The 22,444-nt window shown below is 40.2% G+C and overlaps 1 protein-coding gene across 1 annotated transcript in view; it reads left to right on the top strand.

Moving 5' to 3' along the window:
* Window positions 1–2,011: 2,011 nt before the first annotated feature.
* The window catches only part of MOSMO (modulator of smoothened), a 57,467-nt gene continuing 37,034 nt past the window's right edge, over window positions 2,012–22,444 (top strand). Inside the window, exon 1 of the mRNA XM_082671365.1 lies at window positions 2,012–2,131. Coding sequence (XP_082527491.1) covers window positions 2,026–2,131 — 106 coding nt within the window. The 5' untranslated portion in view covers window positions 2,012–2,025. The remainder of the gene's footprint in view (window positions 2,132–22,444) is intronic.

The following is a 22,444-nucleotide window of genomic DNA, read 5'->3' as shown; positions in this document are numbered from 1 at the left end:
TAGTTGGAGTTTCTTCTATTACTTGGCAACAGAAACACCAGAAAGAAGCCAAGAATATGACTCCACCAAACTTCTCCAGTGTTTAAACAACAATAAACAGTGAAACCTCCTGCAGTAATGTGATATGCATTATGTCTAAATCCCTGGAACATATAAATCAGCTTGTATCAGTTTCTGTGGCAGAGGAAAAATGAATGGTTTAATAATAATAATAAAAAACTACCCCCCCACCCCCAAGAGACCAATGTTTGGACAGGAAAGTCTGCAGGCTAGCAATCAAACTTCCTTGCCCAATCTATGTGGTGATAACTGATAACTCTGTGCACTTCTGCAAGGCTGTTGGATTGGTGGAATTTGAAACTTGCTGAGTTCTGTGGACATGTAGGCATTCCAAAAATAGAGACAGATGTCACTCTTCTAGGTCTTTCTAGAGATGACCTAGGTGGCGTTTATGGAGAAAATGAGCGTCTCATGGGGAACTAACTGGGAAGGAAAGAGCTGGACTCAAAGTCAGGGTTAATGGTGGTTTAGTCCATGAGCCATGGAAGAAAAGGAAATCTCCACTAGATAGCAAAACTGTATATGGTAGGCCATCTGTATTGCTAATAAATTATGCCAATGTCTTGTTTATTTTCTGATTCTCCATCCAAGCTAAGCCCCTCCCCACATCCCACCTCAATAAACAGTATCATCAAACACCCCATTACTCAGGCCAAAAATTTAGGAGTCATTCCCTGAGTCCTCTCTTTCTTTCAACCCTTCCCCCGTTTATCAGCAAGTCCTTCCCTCTGCCTACAAAACAGCCAATCTGCCCATCATCCCCTATCTTCACTACTCTCATCCTAGCTAAAGCTACATTTCTCTCTCTTGGACTACTGTGTTTCTTAACTGGTATCCTTGCTTTCATTTTTGCCCCTCCCCGCTTACAATCGACACTCTCTTTACAGATTAAATAAGCCCTTGTCACTCTCATGTTCTAAACCCTCCGGTGCCTTCCCGTTGCATTTAGAACACAATCCAAACTCTTTATCACGGCTCTTAAAGTCCTACATCTTGTCTCTGCCCACCTCTGTCTTTTCTTACCACTCTCCAGCCACACAGGATATATTGCGGTTCCTTGAACAGGCCAACCTCTTCCTTGCCCGCTCCCCGAATGTCCTTTGCACTTCCTTTTCCCTCTGTCTGGAACAGTCTTGCCCAGATCTTCATAGATCAGGTTTTTATGAACCTGGCGTTCTCCGTGTAACCTTCCTTCCCTGATTATCCTATGTACCATCGCCGCCCCCTAAACCCCCCATCAGACCGACCCCCAACTTAATTAATAGATCAACACCTAACATTATCTTTATTTTAAAGATCAGTTTTTAACAGTTTCCGTTTCTTCCCCACCAGGAGGTAAGCTTCCTGAGAACGAAAACTTTCTCTCTCAGGTCCACTCCAGCAGCCCCAGCACCTACAGCTACAGTGCCTGACGCACAGCAGGTGTCCATAGCCATTTCCTAAAAGGCGCAGTCCCGGGGCTGACAGATAGGGCAGAGGCAATGGTAACACAAGGTGACAAGGCGTTGTCACCGACTCCCTCCGCGGGCTCGGGGCCGCCTCCTGCTGAAGACAGGCGGCTCCTGCCCTGTCCAGGACAGCGAGGCGGGCGGCCGAGGAGAAGTCAGGCGGAGCGGGGCCCCAGGCGGGAGCGCCGGAGGGTCCGGGTCGCGTGCCAGGGCAGGACCGAGAGGTCGCAACGGACTCGTCGCCGGCCAGGACCCGGCCTCGCCAGCGCCGCGGCTTCGCTTCCGGGTGAGGGGCGGGCGGGCCGAGCAGTTCCGGGGCGGGCGGCGGTTCCGGCTGTGCGGGCCGCGCCGCGGCTGCTGGTCCCGGGCGCGCGGAGGGCGCGAGCGGCGCGCGGGGGCCGAGGGGGCGCGAGGCGGCGGCGCGGGGTCTCCTGGCCCCGGCGGCGGCCCATGGGGCGGGAGGCGTGAGGCCGCGGCCTGCCCGGGGCTCGGGGGGTGGGGGGAGCGGGGCGGGGAGATGGATAAACTGACCATCATCTCAGGATGTCTCTTTCTGGCCGCCGATATCTTCGCCATCGCCAGCATCGCCAACCCGGACTGGATCAACACCGGGGAGTCCGCCGGTGAGCGGCGGGCGCGCGGGGCCGGATGGAGGACTGGCTGAGGGCGAAGGGAGGGGAAGGGAGACCCGGCTGAGGAGAAGACCGGGCTGGAGGGTGCGAGGCGGAGGCCGGCCTGAGGAGAAGGGGGCGGAGAGGCGATCCGGGCTGCCGGGCCGGGTGGCCGAGGGGCAGAGGGGATGGCGAAGGGGACGCGCGGGTCGCTAGCGGGACCCCCGGGCGGAGGGGAGCTGCGCCCCAGGCTGAGTGCTAAGTGGCGGAAGGGCGAGGAGACCTGGGCAGGGCTGGCGGTCCTGGACCGGGGAGGGAGAGTGAGGGGAGACAGCCGGCGACTTGAGGGACCGTGGAGGAACGAGCTTAGTCCTGGACTTAAACAAATAAAAGTCAAGGTGGGAGACGGGAGGAAACTGAGGCGCACTGTGAGGAATTAGAAACCCGCCGGGGAGGCTGGGGCCGGGAGCGAGGCAGCCTATGGAGTGTGAGAGACACCCGAGAGCTGATGGTCGATGAGAGACCAAGAGGAGTCGGGTCCGACCGCTGACGTCCCCCCACCCCTCCCCAGGAAGCGGCGTCCGGGGGAGAGGTCCGGGCGGGGCCGGGTTCATGGTGCCGGGAGCAGTGGTGCCGGTGGAGGGCGCCGGATGAGAGCCCCCTGCCCGCGCCCCCGCCCAGCCCCTGCCCACTTGGCAGTGTTTGAGATGCATGTGGCTTCCGAGTTTCCCTTTGACGTCTGTGTGGTTATAATTTTGCTTTATTTTAGGCCCAGGAGCTGTAATAACCTTAATAATAAACTTCATATTATGGAGCATCACAAAACGCTTTAGCGATCCTAATAGTAGTTTCAAAATTAAATAACACATTAGAGTTGCAGGCAGCCCAGTAGCAGTGCCTGCTGTAACACCACGGAGCTGTGGGCAGCAGGGACAAGGTGGCGCCCTCAGGAAAGAGGCAGGCATCTTTCTGAAGGGTATCCTAGGTGAATGCCCTTGCACGATTTTTCTCAGCTCGGGCCACCCTCCACCCTCCCACACACACACTCACTCACACTCACCCAGACCTGTGAGACCGAACCTTTAATTAATGTAACAGCTGCCAGGAGAGCTGATGGGAATAAAGGAATGAGCTTGTTTTCTAACTGCTTGTTCAGTGCAGATGAAGGGAATAATGGGGGGTGGGAATGTCAGACTCCCTCCATGAATAATTTGTTGTAAGAATGTATCACTATGCTGGCAAACTTACTTCTTAAGTATTACTTATGGTTCTGTATTTATCCTGCAATATTTTTAGCCCTTAAAAAAAGCTGCGGCTGGGACATTTGTTGCTTCCTCCTCCGTTCTCTCCCCCATCTAGACCTAGTAACACAAAATCATGCCGTCAGATTTACTGGTTATTAAAATAACACTCTAAAAATTTCTGCTCCTTTTCTTGCCTATATAGTCTTAGCAGAGCTCTTAATTGTAAAGCATATATGATTGTTATGTGACCCTATAGAGGTGTTAGCTAATGCTACAGTGGTAATATTGCAATATATAAATGTATCAAACACTTTGTGCACCTTAAACATACACAATGTTATATGTTAATTATATCTCAATTTTTTAAACTGTAAAGCATATAAAGAAAATATCAATGATTTAGAATTTGGTGAAACTATGGGCTTTGTTTCTGAAAATGCTGGTGATGTCATTGTTAGTACTAGTTTATAGTTATATGTGTGATGTCCAGTTCATGACCTGTTGTTGTTTTTATCCTGATTATGTGTGCAATGACTCCTTTTATGAGACTTTCTTTGAGACTTAACATACTTAGGGGCAAAGAGGTTACTGTTCTAGCAGATCTTTTTTTGTAAAGAAGTTTCAAGTGGAATCCCAATGTATAAAATAGACTAAATGTCCATGGGAAAGATAGAGTTGAGAGAGGGAAGAGAGAGATAAGTAATAGCGTAACATTCCTGAGATGTTATGCTCTATTATATTTGAAAGAAAGCAAGAATAGGATGAATACAACTCCCTCAAATTAGGCAAAGTCATCTGCTGTGAGTTGCCTCGGAGATGGGAGGGACAGAAGTCCAAGGTTTGAAAGAAGTAGAAGATGTTTGAAATAAATAAATAGTTGTGAGAGAAAGCATGCCAACCAGAGACAGTAGGATTATCTAGCAGTGTGGACACTTCATTGAAGTCAGTGGTCGTGAACATACAGTGTGATAACGGATCTGCTTTGTTGACTGTCTCTGGTAGTGCTCAACTACTTTGTCACCAGTGTGTGGTGAAAGCCAATAGAAGGCTTCATTCAGGGTTGGGATTTGCCAGATACATGCAACAGAATGACAGAGGAGCAAAGGTGTTTAGGGTGTTAGTCAAAATATTGTAATGATGGCTCATGAAATCTTAGCTGAATAAAGAGTGAAAGGGAAAAGGGAAAAAGCTGGTATATTGGTCATTGAATAGCAGTTGGTATATGGTCAGTGGAATAGTTGACCTGGGCCCAGTGGAGCTGAAGACTTGACTGGGAGTGATTGATACAGCAGAATGGAAGGGCAGGGCATAGTGGGCACAAGGTCCAGAGTGTGACAGTGGTGATGTGTGGCTGAAGTGGCGTGGAGGCGGTGATTTTTTTTTTCTAACAGTTTCCCTTGCCATCTCAAGATATCTTCAGTTAAATATTCTGTGGCTAGAAAGAGGAATAGGAGGAGATAGTAAGAACAGGGGGAAATTGTTCAAAATCGTATCTAACCCGTTTTTTGTGGGTTTTTTTTGGCCTAACCACTGTACTGGCAGGGAATTCCCTAACCTGTATTTCTTACGGCTAAATATGTCAGACAATAAGCCCCCCAAAATGTAAAATGAATGAGATGGTATGGTATGTTCCTTTGTTCACTCTTGTGCTTTTGCATTGTGATAAGATGCACCTGAACTTTGCCTAGTGTTTGAGCTTGTATGCTCACTGTACACTTTTGCCTGGACAGATCCAGTCTTGAGTTTAAAAAAAAGAAAAATCAGTGCAGAGTTATACTTTCCAAATCAATGAAACATTTACAGGAAGTTCAGTTAAGATCTCAGAGGTGACAGGACTAGCTTTATGCTAAGATCTGCATAAAAGTGACTTCACCTGGTAGCAAAAAGTTAATGTGTTGATTCCCTTTGGTGCATTATACATTGTACAAAAGTCTTGATTGTGATGTTTTTCTCTGCAGTTTTTTAAATGAACAAAATATATTTTGAAAATAGAACTCCTGGAGACTGAAAGGTTCTGTAGAATGTAGTTTGAAAACCACTGCAGTAAACTAGTATGGGAAAGTTTAGGATTCAGATCCAGACTTTATCACTTACTAACTCTGTTACTTTGGAAAAGTTACCTAGCCTCTCTCCTTATAGTTCCCCTTCTGTAAAATAAGGGTAATAATAGTATCCATCTCAATGGGTTGTTGTGATGATTGAGTTAATCCATGTAAAACATTTAGAACAGTGCCTGACACATAGGAAGTGCTCAGTAAAAGTTAGATATTGTTATATTGCTGTTCTAGTTTATAACAGGTGTCGGAATCCCAATTTTGAAACTAAAGCTCAGAACTTATTACTGTGAGAACTGACACAGTTTCTTTATTAGATGTTCTTGGAAGTGAAGAAACATCAAGAATAATATAGCCAGGCTTAGTGTAAGTCAAATAAATTTGTCTTCCCTCTTGGCTTTGGACTTCTCCATCACTGTTTCTCCTCTTTCAGTCTCTCATCTCCATATTCTAGTGTCTCTACTCCTCAGCTTCTACTTGAACTACCACAAAAGGAAATGAAATATCCTAAAACAAAAAGCTGAGTAGAAGAACCTCCTAAAATCCCAACTAATAAACTATATTACCATAATTACCATAATATTATGGACCGTGCTTCATACCAGCAGTTTTTATAGTACTGGCCCCAATACAGAGAAAGCATGTTCCTTTAATTTACATCTGTGTGTGATAGCATTTCCTGAGTTTGTTCTAATAGCTTGCGGATTATGCACAAACTTTTAAAGATATAATGACTGCCATCTTATTTATTTATTTTTTTACTCTCATTCTTTTTCTTTTTAAAATTGTTTAGATTGGATGTTAGGGTGTTTAAGGAGTCTCAATAACACCCTCTTCCCTACTTATATTCTGAACTAATTGAGAAAAAAAAAGAATAAGATAATTAGGAGCCAAAATATTATTGATAAAGAGGATATTGGAGAATGTGGCTTATATCCTTGGACAAGTCGCTTCCTCTTACTGGGCCTCAAAATTGAACAGACTTAACTGTCCAATCCCAGGCAGGACTTGGGACCTGCCCTATAAGACTTCCAGCATGAAAGAACAGAAGAGATGAATGCTCCCTTTAGGCAACTTGCTCCCAAGGGCAAAAAGTTGGACCACTTATGCCCAGTTTTTTCTCCTGAACTGTCAGTCAGATGAAGTCATTCCTCCTGATCTGAGAAGGATTGAGTGAGGGGACGCAGATAAGCTAAGATATTCTAACAGCCACACCTCTACCCCGCCCCTCATGGATAGAAACATCAGAAATGGGAAAAAAGCATTACCTGGTTGAAACCCAGGATATGGCTGGCATTTTGCAAGGAAGAATTTTCTTTTTCCTCAAGTACAAAGACTGGCAGATGCTTGGGGAAATAAAAGACTTTGTGGGGAGGGTTTCATTTCCCATTCTGTTACTCACTACGCTCTCCACAGGAAATGCTGGTAAACCTCAGATAGGGGACTGTGGGCTTGACATCTATCACATAAGAGTTCAAGGTCTTTAGGTAGATCCTAGCCTACAAATTGGGAGTCTTTGGTTTAAAGCATTAAAATTACAAGCTCCCCAAGCAGACCCGTTTATTAAATACTAGAAAATTGTTAAATAATAAGCCCTTTCTCCTGAACTGTGACAACTTCAGTAATCACAAAGTTGGTTTGGTGTGAAGGAGCTCTGTAACATCAGTTGTTAAACAAACAAACCTATCTATAACTTTGTCTTGTTAATCATCTTGGACATGACTTACAGAGAAGGACATAATTGGGTTACCTAAGAGGGCAAAAATCTTGAGATTGTGCTTTCCTTTCATTTAAAAAGCATTAACAAAACTTTTTCAATGGCCTTTTGAGTCTTTTTACGGTAAATTTCTTTTTTAAAAACAGCTTTATTGAGATATAATTCACATAACCATAAAATTCACCTATTTAAAGTGTACAGTGCAGTGGCTTTTAGTATATTCATAAAGTTGTGCCACCATCACCACAGTCAATTTTAGAATATTCTCAGTACTCCAAAAAGAAACCCCAGATGCCTTAGCTATCACCCTCCACCTTCCTGGTTCTTAGTCAGTCTACTTTCTGTCTTGGTAGATTTGCCTATTCTAGACATTTCATATAAATGGAGTCATACAATATGTGGTCTTTTGTGATTGGCTTCTTTCACTTAGCATAACATTTTCAAGGTTTATCCATATTATAGCAAGTATCAGCAGTTCATTTCTTCTTATTGCCAACTAGTGTGGTATATCCCCGTTTATTTATCCATTCATCAGTTGATGGAAATTTGGGCCAGTAAATTTCTTTGCCTTCCAAGAATAACATTTCTTCATAATGGTAAAGGGCTATAAAATTTTTACCTTTTTTTTTTTTTTTAATGGAAGATTTTTTTTTTTGGCTGCGTTGTGTCTTTGTTGCTGTGCAGGGCTACTCTTCATTGCGGTGTGCGGGCTTCTCATTGCGGTGGCTTCTCTTGTTGCAGAGCACGGGCTCTAGGAGCATGGACTTCAGTAGTTGTGGCACACAGGCTCAGTAGTTGTGGCTCACAGGCTCAGTAGTTGTGGCGCACGGGCTTAGTTGCTCTGCGGCATGTGGGATCTTCCCCGACCAGGGCTCAGGCCCGTGTCCCCTGCATTGGCAGGTGGATTCTTAACCACTGCGCCACTAGGGAAGTCCTCCTTGGTTTTTTAAAAAGTAACATTATCAGTATTATTTATTTCAACATATCAAATAAGAACTTTGAATAAAAAATTCAAAGACCTCACAGCTAGAGAGAGAAAACCCGCACGCCCCAACTAGAGAGAAGCCCTTGCACTGCAACGAACAGACCACGCACCACAATGAAAGATCCTGCATGCCTCAAGGAAGGTCCCACGTGCCACAACCCAGTACAGCCAAAAAGAACCCCCAAAATCAAAGGCCAGTCTTTTTACAGTGCTCACAGGTCGTTCTTGAAACTTGAAATCACTTATAATACTGTGAATTTCACAGCATAGGCCAGATTTTCCAATATGAGATTATATTTCCTGAACAAAGCATTTATTCCCTTTACAACCTTAGTTCCAGAAAGCCTCTGTTTTTACCATTATCAACAGAGATGTAGCCACTTCAGGATGAAGGGTGTAAGCTAGTTGGCCTAAAAGTTTGGAGAAGGGGAATTTGGGACCAAGAACATGGACAGAAGCCATGAGAGAATGGAAAAATCTAAGAGGAAGGAAATTCCGAAAAAGATATTACAGAGTGATGACTGCTGTTGCATTTATTAGACGCAACCAGACTTGTTGAATTTTTCCTCACTCGACTGCCTGAGCCCCTTTCAAAGCTGGCATAGTAGGAGTCGTATACGTCAGTCCTCCACTGTTCAGCTTAGTGTGTCCTAAAATAGTGTTGTTGTTTAACCCCTTTCCTCATAAATATTGAGTTTGTATTGGAGTTGCAGTGTAGTAAAATGGTCCTATGGGATTTGAGTCAGACATATCTAGATTTGATTCTTGGATTCCCTTTTTATGAGTTTTATGATTTGGGGCATGTAATTTGATTTCTCAGCTGTAAAATGGGGATGATATATTTATCTCAGAGGATGCTTGTGAGAAAATAAAATGTGGCATATGAAGAATTGGCACATGGTCTAATACATAGCAAATGCTCAAATGTTAGTATTATTATATGAAAGATCAAAACATCTGAATTTAAAAATATTTCCCTTTTGTATTATTTGTGTTATTTATTTACTTATATCTTGCCTTGTTCTAAAAAAGATTTAAGGCAACACGATGTGTCTGTATTGAATATTTCTGAAGTCCTACTTGGGGAGGGGAGGTCTCTGGGAAGACAGACTTTGAGGTCAGTTGTAGTGGTGATATAAGCTTAATGGGATACACGTAAGTACCAAAACCAAGGAATGCATTGGGTTTATATGTTTCTGGAACAGACTAAAGAGGTTTTCTAAGTGAAAGGCAGCCTGGCATAGTGGAAAGGGCTCACAGCTTTGGGGGCTAAATCAACATGTAGTCAAATCCCAGTCCCACTATTTGCTAGCCATGTAATTGATCTTAGACAAGTTGTCGTTGAGGGTTTTTTATTAATAAAAATTATATCATTCAGATGTACTTAATACCTCTTGCAGTACTTCCAATTGTTATGCAGGTTCAGACCCCAACTTTCTGTTCTTCTGTAGATTAGAGTAATATCTGCAACGCACTGTGAAAATCATTTATTTCGTAAGTTTTTTTTTTTTTTGGCTGTGCTGGGTCTTCGTTGCTGCGTGTGGGCTTTCTCTAGTTGTGGTGAGTGGCAGGCTACTCTTCGTTGCGGTGTATGGGCTTCTCATTGCGGTGGCTTCTCTTGTTGCAGAGTACAGGCTCTAGGCGCATGGGCTCAGTAGTTGTGGCACATGGGCTTAGTTGCCCCGTGGCATGTGGGATCTTCCCGGACCAGGGATCGAACCCGTGTCCCCTGCATTGACAGTCGGATTCTTAACCACTGGACCACCAGGGAAGTCCCGGAAGTTATTTTTAAAGGGATATAGTGGTCTGTAAAGCTTTACAGTTGGAGTATAGAGAGTCAATTAGTCTCACCTCAAAGGCTGAAAATAAGTTTGAAATATATGAGATAGTTGTTTCTTAATAGAATAGTACAACTGAATAGCAAATAGTACAACTGTATAATAGCAAATAGTACAACTGAAAATTTAGTTTTTGTTTATGGCATAAAATTTCTTCTAGTTGTCATTAGCTTCCTCAGTGCAACTGTGAGTCTTTGAATTTTTTCATACCCCATTTCAATGCATACTTAAGCAGTGGGCCATATTACATAATCTTATAGGGGAAATTTAGACATGTAGTAAAGTATTACTGTTTATGAAATTGTTATTATTGAATTATAAATAAGAGCTTAATCGTGCAACCTGAATGGATAATTGTTTACATAGTGACCTTGTTTTATATCTTCTAAGTAACCCAAGAAATTAGGTTGTACAGTGACAGCAATGACAATGTATAGGTATAAATTTCATATTTATAACTTTGTTTATGATGATTTATGTAAACATGACATTCATATCTTTTTGGCTGTCAGAATGTTTTATTTTCAAGCACTGAAATTACACATTTTTTCCAAGTACTTTTTAGAATTCTTTGCCCAACTAGCAGCTAGCTGCTGAAAAGTTTGATACTTATAAAACCTGGTCCACTGGTAACAACAGGTTGGGGGTAGTGGTAACATTATTTTATTCTTTATTGACTGTAGACTGATGAAAAAGTAATATTTAGCAAAGCTATTGTTGAAATGCTAGAGAGGTTAGATAAGAGCATGAGGGAACCTAAGGATCCTTAAAAATCAAGGTACCTAAAAGTAAATATCTGGATCAAAATCACTTTTCAATAATATACCTCTGTAAACTTTACTATGTATTCTCTCATTAGCTGTAAATTATAGCTAAATTACATATCCTTACTGAATATGACATGGGCAAGTAGGACGCAGTAGTCCTTTGGGATTTATTGCCTTAGAGTTGACAAAATAAAGATTTGGGTATTGCTATCAATGATACTTACATGTATTTATGAGTATATATAAACCAGCAAGTATAATTTGCTTACATGAAGTTTCAGTATATGACTTCAGTTTTGAAGCAAACATTTCTTTGAATTGCTGAATTTTTTTTTTAATTGGGAGGAAAAGACTGCACTTTTTATGTCTCTTTATACTAGCTTTGCTATAAATAAAAGGTCACATTTGGTATTTTGACACTTGCTGTTGTGTATATTGAGCAAAAAGGCAGCTGCTGACTTTTAATATAGATCTGTTCAACCAGAGACCATATACTGCTATCGTTAGAGATTTAAAAAGAGTAAAGAAAATGCAGTTGGTTGGGTCAAGTAAGAAAATGGGAGAGGAGAATTTCACTAGGTCTTCCCACTTGTGGTCTATTCACAGTAAGTTATTCACATGGAACATTATTGGGTCTACTTTCAGCTATAATAATAGAAATTTTTTTCAAAAATAGATAGGACATGTTCAAATTAAGGCAGAGATTTCCAAAGCCATTTCATTTATATGACCATTTCATTTATAAAGTACCATCCATTTTAATAAAATAAATCTTTAATTTACTATGAGTATTCTGTAAATCTTCCCATAGATATTTCGTATACCACTGTACTTTATTCCAGACAGTCTCACAACAGATGTTTATTAAGGTATGTGTGGTCTGTAAGGAACTGTACTAAATATTCTGAGGGATTGCCTTTAAGCAAATGAAAAAGTATTTTATCCTTGAGGAACCTGTACTGTGTTTGGGAAGATAAAGTTATATACATAAGAAATAAGTGTCATAGGTGATGAAACTACTTTCTGCCCAGGTGGTTGAGGAGGAGGTAGAATTTGAGCTTAATAGATTATACATTTAATGATGAATATTTATGAAACTCAATTCTTTCTTTCTTTTTTTTTTTTGGCCGCGTCCTGCGGCATGTGGGATCTTAGTGCCCCGAGCAGGGATCAAACACATGCCCACTGCACTGGGTGTACGGAGTCTTAACCACTGGACCGTCAGGGAAGTACCAATGATGGTATTTAAATAATTAGGAAGACTTGGGCAGTGCTTGAAAGTGGAATGGCATGAGTAAACATATATAGAAGACAGGGAAATTTCCATTTCAGTTCATTTCTATACATCGCTGCTAAGTTTATCTTTCTAAAGGATAAGGATAGTAATAATTGCAAATACTTATATAGCATTTACTTTATGACAGATACTTTTCTAGGCACTTTACATGTATGAACTAATTTAATCCTCACAGCATCCCTAAGTGCTGTTAGCCCCACAGAGATACAGAGAAATTAAGTAACTTGCCCAAGGTCACATAGCTGGTAAGTGGAAGAGCTGAGATTTGAATCCAGGAACTCTAGCTCCAGAGTCCTGTCTCTTAACCACTGCATATGCTTGAAACAGAAACCTTCGGTGACTCTTCATCTGCCATAGCACAGAAGGCACTCACTCAAGGATCTTCACAATATGGCTCTTGCTTACCTTTCCAACCTTAGATCCTACATTTTCCCTATGTGGATCTACATTCCAGCCCCTCTGTATTACTTTATGTTTCCTAAATACGATCTATAGTCTCATCTCTAAATCTTTGCTTATGTTGTTTATTCTCAGTCTGAAATACCCTCTCACTCTTCGCAGTTCCTGTTATATCAGCATCCTACCCATCTTCCAAGCGTGTGTCAACTGCTGTCTTCATAAAAACCTTTTTTGATCCCCTACCTAAAGTGATTTTTCCCTCTTGCATGTTTTTCATGGTAGCATATCCATATCATGGTTATATGTGTGTTACTTGCCCTGTTTTCTAGTGTAGATTTTTTTTTAATAAATTTATTTATTTTCGGCCATGTTGGGTCTTTGTTGCTGTGCACAGGCTTTCTCTAGTTGCAGCGAGTGGAGGCTTCTTATTGTGGTGGCTTCTCTTGTTGTGGAGTACGGGCTTTAGGCGCGGGCTTCAGTAGTTGTGGCGCACGGGCTTAGTTGCTCCATGGTATGTGGGGTCTTCCTTGACCAGGGCTCAAACCCGTGTTCCCTGCATTGGCAGGCAGATTCCTAACCGCTGTGCCACCAGGGAAGTCCCTCTAATGTAGATTTTTAAAGTTCCTTAAGAACAGGGCATAAAATTTATTGGTCTCCGTACCTTAGGTAGCACTCACACCAAGCTTGCACATGGCAGGAAAGAGGAAGTGTTATGGTTGACACTAAGATTTTGAACCTGGAGTAGGGAATAGAACTGGGAACTTTGGAGAGTGAGCTGCTTTAAGGGCAAAAGTGATGATTTTGGTTTAGACGTTATGTTTGAAGTGAGAGTAGAATTCGAATATCAAAGCAGAAAGGAGCTAGTCAGGAAAGAGGACTATTTGGCATTCCTAGTTGTCTTATCTCATTTTCACAAACACGATACTTACATTGTTACATATGCCAAATTTTTGTTCAATAACTGCATGTCCACAAAATTCATTCTTAATTTTTTTTGACAGATTATCAGTTGGTTTTTATTTTGGAAAGTAAGGTCCAGCAACCATCTAGTTATTCCCAACTTTGAAAAGATATTATAAGATGAAAGTTAATTTGTAGGTTGATTAGTTGATTCTCTGGGTCAATACAGAAATTAGATTCCTAAGCAAGTCTGTAAGGCCATGTTATAACTGAAACATTTACTTCTGCATCAAAAAAAAAAATAGTAGAAAGCAATACAGTTGTATTACTAATAAATAGCTTTTAAAAAGTTAAAAAGGAATAAGAAATGGTGGCTTATTTCTCTGATCCTTTAATTTGTCAATTTGACTTTAAAACTTACGACATTTCTTCTGTGTGATATAGGTGCTTCACTGAGATTCTTCTTACATTTGTCAACAATATTTTGGGTCATTTTTTTACTTACAAATTGCCCTGTCAAAGGAAGAAAAAGGACTTGCAGAAAATGTATGTTTAAGAGATTTCCTGAAGTGGAATAACCTGAGATATAATTAACTCAGTGGAGATGAGGAAGATTGGTATGAGTGCATGAATGTGCATGTGATATGTATGGTGCATGGTGGTGGTGAGTGGACATGGGGAAGATAAGGAACTTGTAATGGATAAATGATCTCTCCATGGGGAAGCAAAGTGATACAGAATAGGCTAGATCCAATGCTCCTCATTCAACCCCCATGGGAGGGGCCGTGAGTCCTGGCTAGTATGGTCACTGTTTGTTGAGGGGCCCTGTGAATGGATGGAAGGAGGAGGAAAACAGTATTTTATATGCCAATTGGGGTACAAAATGGTACAAATTAAGTATTTTTAACTTGAGGAGTACCTCTGTTGAAACTTGGCTTCTAGTTTAGGCTTTGCTGTAGATGTTTGGTTTGTGCTTGAAAAGTTACCTAAATGTTTATTCTTTATTTTCCCCAACCAAAAAATAGTTCTGTGTTCCTCCTTCACCCTCATGAATCCCATCTCTTGATTTAAAATAAAAGTGGGTATATATGATACATTGAATTCTTAGAAAATTATTTTATTAAGAAAGTTATAGTGAAAGGAGTATGGGGGTGAAGCCAGAAATCAGTTCAAATTCTGGCTCTGCCATTTCCCAACTATGTGGCTTTGGACTTGTTCGGCCTCTGTGCTTTAGTTTCCTCATCTATAAATGTGGATAATACCTCTTATCTTGCAAAGTGGCTGTACGAATCAAAGTTAATATACCTGAAACACCTACCACAGTACAGTCACCTATGATAGATAGCTGTTGTTAAGCAACTAAATGGATTAATCTGTTATCACATGTGATACATAAAATATAATGTTGCAATTGGCTATTTGCCCATCATATAGTCACCAAAAGCAATCTGATTTTTTTAAAAAAAATTTATTTATTTATTTTTGGCTGCATTGGGTCTTCGTTGCTGCACACGGGCTTTCTCTAGTTGTGGCGGGTGGGGGCTACTCTTCGTTGCAGTGCGCAGGTTTCTCATCGTGGTGGCCTCTCTTGTTGTGGAGTGCGGGCTCTGGGTGTGCAGGCTTCAGTAGTTGTGGCACGTGGGCTCAGTAGTTGTGGGTCGCGGGCTCTAGTGCACAGGCTCAGTAGTTGTGGCACATGAGCTTAGTTGTTTGGCGGCACGTGGGATCTTCCCGGACCAGGGCTCGAACCCGTGTCCCCTGCATTGGCAGGTGGATTCTTAACCACTGTGCCACCACGGAAGTGCTGATTTTCTTTTAAACTAGGGTGTATCACTGTGTTAGACCTGGTTGACCCTATCATTTTTACCATACACGCTGTACGATGCCCCTGATGCTTAACCTGGATTGCTGCCTTCTTCCTTCCACCTTAGTGCACTAAGAGAAAAAAGTACCAGGAAGCCTATTTAAATGTTTTTATACAAGTTCTGTTCTGCATATCAAAGGTAACATGTATTTGGGGATTTTCCAGTAATGATGACATACTAAACCATTAATATTCTCTCAACCTTCTTACTCTAGCTAACATTTGCTAAGTGGGTTATGGATGTAGTCTGCCGTCCTAAAGTAGATTTCTCCCTAACCAGCTAAGTAAATAAGTCATGACGCTGACCTCATTAGTTGAAGTCAGTAACCAAGTATAAAGAGTTCTAAAAGTAAAGGGTGAGTGATAATCACAGGTAGCCTGTAAGATAATTTGTTACAGTCCTATTCATTTGCTTATTATGAGCATAAAATGAGAAACTCTTTGTATTTTCTTATCCTGTAGATAAAATAATTACTTTGAGAGTTTAAAGTTTTAAAATCATTAATTGAATCACTTTAAAAAACATAGCAATGAATCTTATTTAAAACAGATGTAGACAGTCATGTTAGATCACCTTTAGGACTCCCGCTCTCAGTAACATTTAATGTGTTAGGATCAGAAGACAAACTCATGTATGTTGAAGTGTGGCTGATATAGGACTAACCCCCAGAGCTTTGGAGGACTATTTCTAGTATCTGCCTACTAACCATCCAGTAGGTAGCTATCATCCATCAACCATTTACAATCACACCAGTAGCCGGTAAGATGTCTGCTTTAAGTGGACCACCCTGTATTTAAGATTTCATTTTATTTTATTGTTTTGACTTTCAAGTTTTATTTTATTTTAAAATTTTTATTGGAGTATAGTTGATTTACAGTGTTGTGTTAGTTTCTGCTGTACAGCAAAGTGAATCTGTTATACATACACATATATCTACTCTTTGTTTAGATTCTTTTCCCATATAGGTCATTACAGAGTATTGAGTAGAGTTCCCTGTGCTATACAGTAGGTCCTTATTAGTTATCTATTTTATATATAATAGTGTATATATGTCAATCCCAATCTCCCAATTTATCCCTCCCCCTTTAAGATTTTAATTAATGTTATTGTGAATGTCTTCAGAGTTATCAGGGGGGTTGGGTGCATTATGGGTTTTCCCTACTGTGCTATTTCTTTTATTTTTTTTTATTTTTAATTTTTACCTCTATAAATTGTTGGCCGGTGCTTTTGTTCTCTTTGTTAGCCTAGAGTTAACAAAAATACTTTATCCCTCATATATCACCTCCTACTGCCCTCTGCCCTCCCTCTTTAGGAACTTGATGTGGCAAATCCCCACCTTGACTTCAAGCAGTTCACACCCAGGTGAAAAAGTCTGGCTGGCAAATGTCATCAGCCATCCCAAATGGTCAGGACACTGGTGCAGTTCCCACTGACTTCTTGTATCCCCTTAGATATCACCCAAAGCCCTCTACTATGGTTGAGGGCTCCAATCTTCTGAGCTTGGGGTTTTTCTGAGTTAAAAAACTAAAAAGGAAAATCCATCCACTTCTCTGAGGAAGAGGACTGTCTTTTAACTGTATTATTATAAGCAACATAGACACTTACTCCTTTTCTGTGAACTTATTCTTTTCTACATTCCAGAAATTCTTTAGTGATTCTGCTTTGTTGTTGACATTTTCCCATGCTGTTATAGAATTTTTCTACATATATATTGCTTGGGTCATTTCAGTGGGATTTGGAGAAGGAAGGAGAGCAAATTGATTCACTTTATCTCCCAGAGGTGTTTAATAAATGTTAATTGAATGAGAGAAATCAAAAGAGATTTAGTCCATATTTGCTTATCTTTTAAATTTTTATTAATAATGGGAAAAGTTGTGATACAGTAATTTTCCTAAGTCACACTTCTTTTTTTTTTTTTTTTTTTTTTTTGCGGTACGCGGGCCTCTCACTGTTGTGGCCTCTGCCGTTGCGGAGCGCAGGCTCCGGACGTACAGGCCCAGCGGCCATGGCTCACGGGCCCAGCCGCTCTGCGGTATGTGGGATCTTCCCGGACCCGGGCACGAACCCGTGTCCCCTGCATCGGCAGGCGGACTCAACCACTGCACCACCAGGGAAGCCCAGTCACACTTTTTTTTTTAAGGTAAGCCAGAAAAGGTTTAAATTCTGTAGTCCCCATATGGCAAGAACATCTGTGTGACTGGTTAGGATGCAGGAGACATTATAGTTAAGTGGCTAATAACACAGACTCTGGAGTCTGGATTCAAATTCTACCTGTACCACTTGCTAGCAGCGTGATCTTGGCCGACATACTTCAGAGGTCTCTTTGAAGGTTAAAACGTTCATGTATTTAAAACAGTGCTTGGCACGTAGCACTGTGTGTCAACTAAAATTAATGGGACTAACTTTTGAAGATTCTTTGCTGTAATCTTTTCAGTAGCCATAGGCAGTTATTTTAAAATTGATCATAAATGCTGTGTAGTTTTAGGTTATAGATATAAATGTCACCATACTAGAATATAGATTCTAGCCCATGGACAAATGGTCAAATTTTTACCCTATATAAAGAATAGTACCACTACTGTAATGAAGGGCAAAGAGGACGCTTTGCTTGAACCACATATGTGTGTCACATATTCAAAAAAATAAATTAAAAATGATAGCAAGAAAGTAAATCCTAGTATTGAATACAAATTGAAACCAGTGAGCCTGACTATATGTCAAATTGATAATGTAACTATCAAGGAAAAAAGAATTAAGTAACTTTTGAACATAGTGCTTTCTTAATAGTATATAGCCTAAGGGCAAAGAGACCAGCAAAGAAATATTGAACTTAGCAAACCCCCTATAGTAGCTCTTCACAAGAAATGTTATTCCCATTTTCCTGAAAAAGAAGCATATTTAGAGAAGGATTTGCTTGGCATCATTTAATTAGGTGGTAGACTGGATTTAAAAGCCCATGCTCTGTTCTTTATGCAGTACTACTTTTTTTATTTTTATAGCGTGCTGTTCAGGTGAGTCCCTGGTTTCTTTAGTACCTCCCTTTTCTTGGCATCATCTGTAATATTAGTCAGAACCCCATTTTCAAGAGCTTCCTAACCTTTCGCATCTCTTTTCCTTCAAGAATTTCATTCCGTGCAATCATGCCTACCTTTTTGAAATCTGCCTTCCTAAATTAAAGGGTATGTGACACTTCCCACCCTTTTCTTTACGAATTAAGGTGGCCTGACACATCTTTCTCTTGATTCTCATTCCTCCTACTTGATTCTCATTCCTCCTGCTGAATTATAGCTAGTGTCAAAGTCATGATTACTTACGGGCATAGTCTATTGATAACTGAGCCTGAAAGTTGTAAATGAGAGACATGCCTTCTTAAAGACATATATCTATTTGTAATTTAACATATCTTTTGGGGATTTGGTGGTGAGACATGTAGCGGGGAGAGTGATAAAGAATGCAATTGTTGGACCTGCATTTTTTCCATGAGAGGTAGTAGAAACAAGTATCACTTTATAAACTGTGATTTTGAAATGATTCATTCATTAAAGAAGGCAAACAAAAATAGCAACGAAACAAAGACATCATAACTGGTTGTTAAATGAACTCTGTCCTTTGAAAAGCGAATGATTAAGGGAGAAAATATGTAAATAACTTGAGTACACAAGCTGCTATTTGAGATTTTGCAGAGTAAAAATGATAGGAAGAATTAAACTGTACAAGAATTTAGTTGGATCTTGCTTAAAGTACTTCGTGTTGTAAATCTCCAAACTTACTTTTAAAATAAATTACAGAATTTAAAGAACTTCTTGAATTAGCAGAATCAAAATGGAATTCAGTCTATTTTTTAATCACTCATGAATTACTATCTTTAAAGTGCATGGCTTTAAAATGTAATTTTAAATAATATACCAGAGAAATTGTCCAGAAGATCTAGGCCCAGAATTTCAATATAATTTTAAAAGGAAGTAAGGTTGGCAATCAGATTAATTTTTAAAAATTGCTTTTTATTAGAATTAAGAAAGTAAAATAGTGTTATAGTCTTTTATTGGATTAACTGAGTTTCTAAACACCTGGAGAAAATTAATTTAGTATTTCCTGTGCAAAGTTGTTTGTGGAGATTGTGCCATTGTCTGTGGAAACAGGGTCTATGAGACCTCTTCGTTGTTGTTGTTTCTAAGGTTTTAACTCTCTGGACAAACATACAAAAAAATTAAACTGTTCTACCAAAATATTACTAAATAGTAAACTTTGAGCACAGTGTCGAATCAGACCTTTTTCATGCTGGTACCTATTCATTTAGCCTGTTATTCAGTTCCTTCATTTGTATTGTTTTGAGAATTAAATGAGCATATGTAAAGCACTTAATAATACCATGAATGGCACTAAATAAGTGCCCAGAATATAGTGACAGCTATTATTATTTATCCTTTTTCCTCCTCCAGATTTATGAGTGATAGGGAAACAAAATTTATTTTGAGCACCCTTTATTCTAATGTCAAGGTTTTAAAGGAGAGTTTAGGACAAAACCAGATTTTTCTGAACCCAAACACTTGAGATTCTGTTTGGGAAATGAGAAAGACAGATGCCAAATATCTACTCTACTTGTGCAGTGACAAGAAGATTGAATTTCTAATTTGTTTCCTGCCTCAAGCCCTTGCCTTCAGTTCCTTTGTCTCAATATGAAAATTTCTGTATTCGTTTGGAGATTCTTGTCTGACTGAAACAACAAAGAACAGTCTCCAGGAATTTTAGTATGGCTAGCTAACCATAACTTTCTGGAAGAACATCTGGATGCAGTTTCAGCTTTTAAAGTCTATCATATTTTATGTCATTAAATTTCTGTAGTTCTAAATTATTGATTGCAGTTCTTTTCCTAGGTTGTGCCCATCCATTTTAAGAGCTGTATATCTTTTATGCAGAAAATACAAAGAATGTAGTTGACTATCAATAAAAATTATTATCAATTAAACTACTGGAGTTTTCCCTTCTTATCTCAGTTTCAGAATATAAGCATTACACCAAACACACACATGCATATACATATATACCCGTACATACAAATGTAATTTTCCTTTATTGTGATTACTCAGTTGCTTTAAGTAGTAGAAGTTATGATATTTGTTTGATTATAATCATTTCAGCAATGTCATGGATAAGCTGCTGGTCCCTGGACTTTAAAGAGAGAGGCTCCGGGACTTCCCTGGAGTTCCAGTGGTTAAGACTCCATGCTTCCAATGCAGGGGGTGCGGATTGGATCCCTGGTCAGGGAACTAAGATCCCACATGCCGCACAGCATGGCCCAAAAAAAGAGAGGATCCTAACATCAGAAGCACATAATAATTAATACTTTGTAAATATCAGAAGGGTGTCTTAAACTTATTTCTAAAACAACTTGTTTTTAAATTGAAGTATAGTTGATTATATTAGTCTCAGGTGTGCAGCATATTGATTCAGTATTTTACAGATTATATTCCATTAAAATTTATTATAAGATAATGGCTGTAATTCCCTGTGCTATATAATATATCCTTGTTGTTTATCTATTTTATACATAGCAGCTTATATTTCTTAATCCCATACCCTTCATTTGCCCCTCTCCCCTTTGGTAACCACTAGTTTTTCTATATCTGTGACTCTATCCTTTTTTTTTTTTTTTATGGTACGCGGGCCTCTCACTGTTGTGGCCTCTCCTGCTGCGGAGCACAGGCTCCGGACGCATAGTCTCAGTGGCTGTGGCTCACGGGCCCAGTCGCTCCGCGGCATGCGGGATCCTCCCAGACCGGGGCACGAACCCACGTCCCCTGCATCGGCAGGTGGACCCTCAACCACTGCGCCACCAGGGAAGCCCACTCTTTCCGTTTTTAATTACCTTTTACTCTACTGAACCTCTTTCTTTTAGGAATTGTTATATATAACCTTCTCAGTCATATTTCCTTTAACTTTTCCTTTTCTAAAACCTTATTTTCCCAAAGGTGATAAATTATATATTTCGTGTTCTACATTTACATTCTGCTTAGCACTCCCTCACTATCGTATATGTGGATGAGTGTATATGATCAGAGCATTGTTTCCTTTACACTTTCTGCAATGTTCACGTTTTTAAAAGTTATAAAAGGCAGATTGTTTAATGTACATTCCTAGCATTTTAAATACTTCCAAGTTCAAAAGTACTCTTTCTCAAGGCTGTTAGATACATGTATGATTCATAACATGAAACAGGGTTGCCTGTTTTTCTTTCTTAATTGAGTTGACATTTATAGTCTTCTAGCCTTATCATCTGTCTATGGAAAAAAAAATCTAACATACTTTAATGTCATTATCATAGATCTTATGGTTTGAGAAAATTCTCCTTTCTTCAATCTCCTTTCCAGTTTTAAAGCTTTTACCTCTCCTTTCATTGTGTCACCAAAATGTAGTTTGGCAATCAATTGACTTGGAACTTCAGACAATTAAATCTTCTGGACAGAAAATGCTGTTGTGTTCTTAAAGGCTTTTCAGCAGTTATTTGGACCTCTCATAGAAATTTCTAAATTACAGGATTGCTAAACAACTTCACACAAAACAATGTTTGGCTAAAAAGACCATTTTCTCAGATTCCTTCCCCATAAACCCATGTTTCTCTACCCAGCCCCCCAGATTCAGAACGTTTCCTAGCAAAATTTCTTCTGAAGTCCGTTCTTAAGTTAGAAGAAATCTATACAAAGGACAACACCACATTGTTTTAGACATATATATATATATATATTTTTTAGAGAGATATATATATATATTTTTTGTTTGTTTGTTTGTTTGTTTGCAGTACGCAGGCCTCTCACTGTTGTGGCCTCTCCCGTTGCAGAGCACAGCCTCCGGACACACAGGCCCAGCGACCATGGCTCACGGGCCCAGTCGCTCCGCGGCATGTGGGATCCTCCCGGACCGGGGCACGAACCCGCGTCCCCTGCATCGGCAGGCGGACTCTCAACCACTGCGCCACCAGGGAAGCCCTAGACTTATATTTCTTAATCCCATACCCTTCATTTGCCCCTCTCCCCTTTGGTAACCACTAGTTTTTCTATATCCGTGACTCTTTCCTTTTTAACTTACCTTTTACTCTACTGAACCTCTTTCTTTTAGGAACTGTTATAATCTTCCATATATATGGAATCTATACTGTCTATTCAAACTTGACCCAGACTCAGAACTGATGAGTGCTCTGAGCCTTAGTATTCTCTTGGGTCTTTTATTTTGCAGACTTACCTGTGGATAGATACTCATTGGGA

This window comes from Grampus griseus, assembly GCF_964374135.1.
Source record: "Grampus griseus genome assembly, chromosome: 14".
Classification (NCBI taxonomy): Eukaryota; Metazoa; Chordata; class Mammalia; order Artiodactyla; family Delphinidae; genus Grampus; species Grampus griseus.
This window is presented reverse-complemented; position numbering and strand designations above follow the sequence as displayed.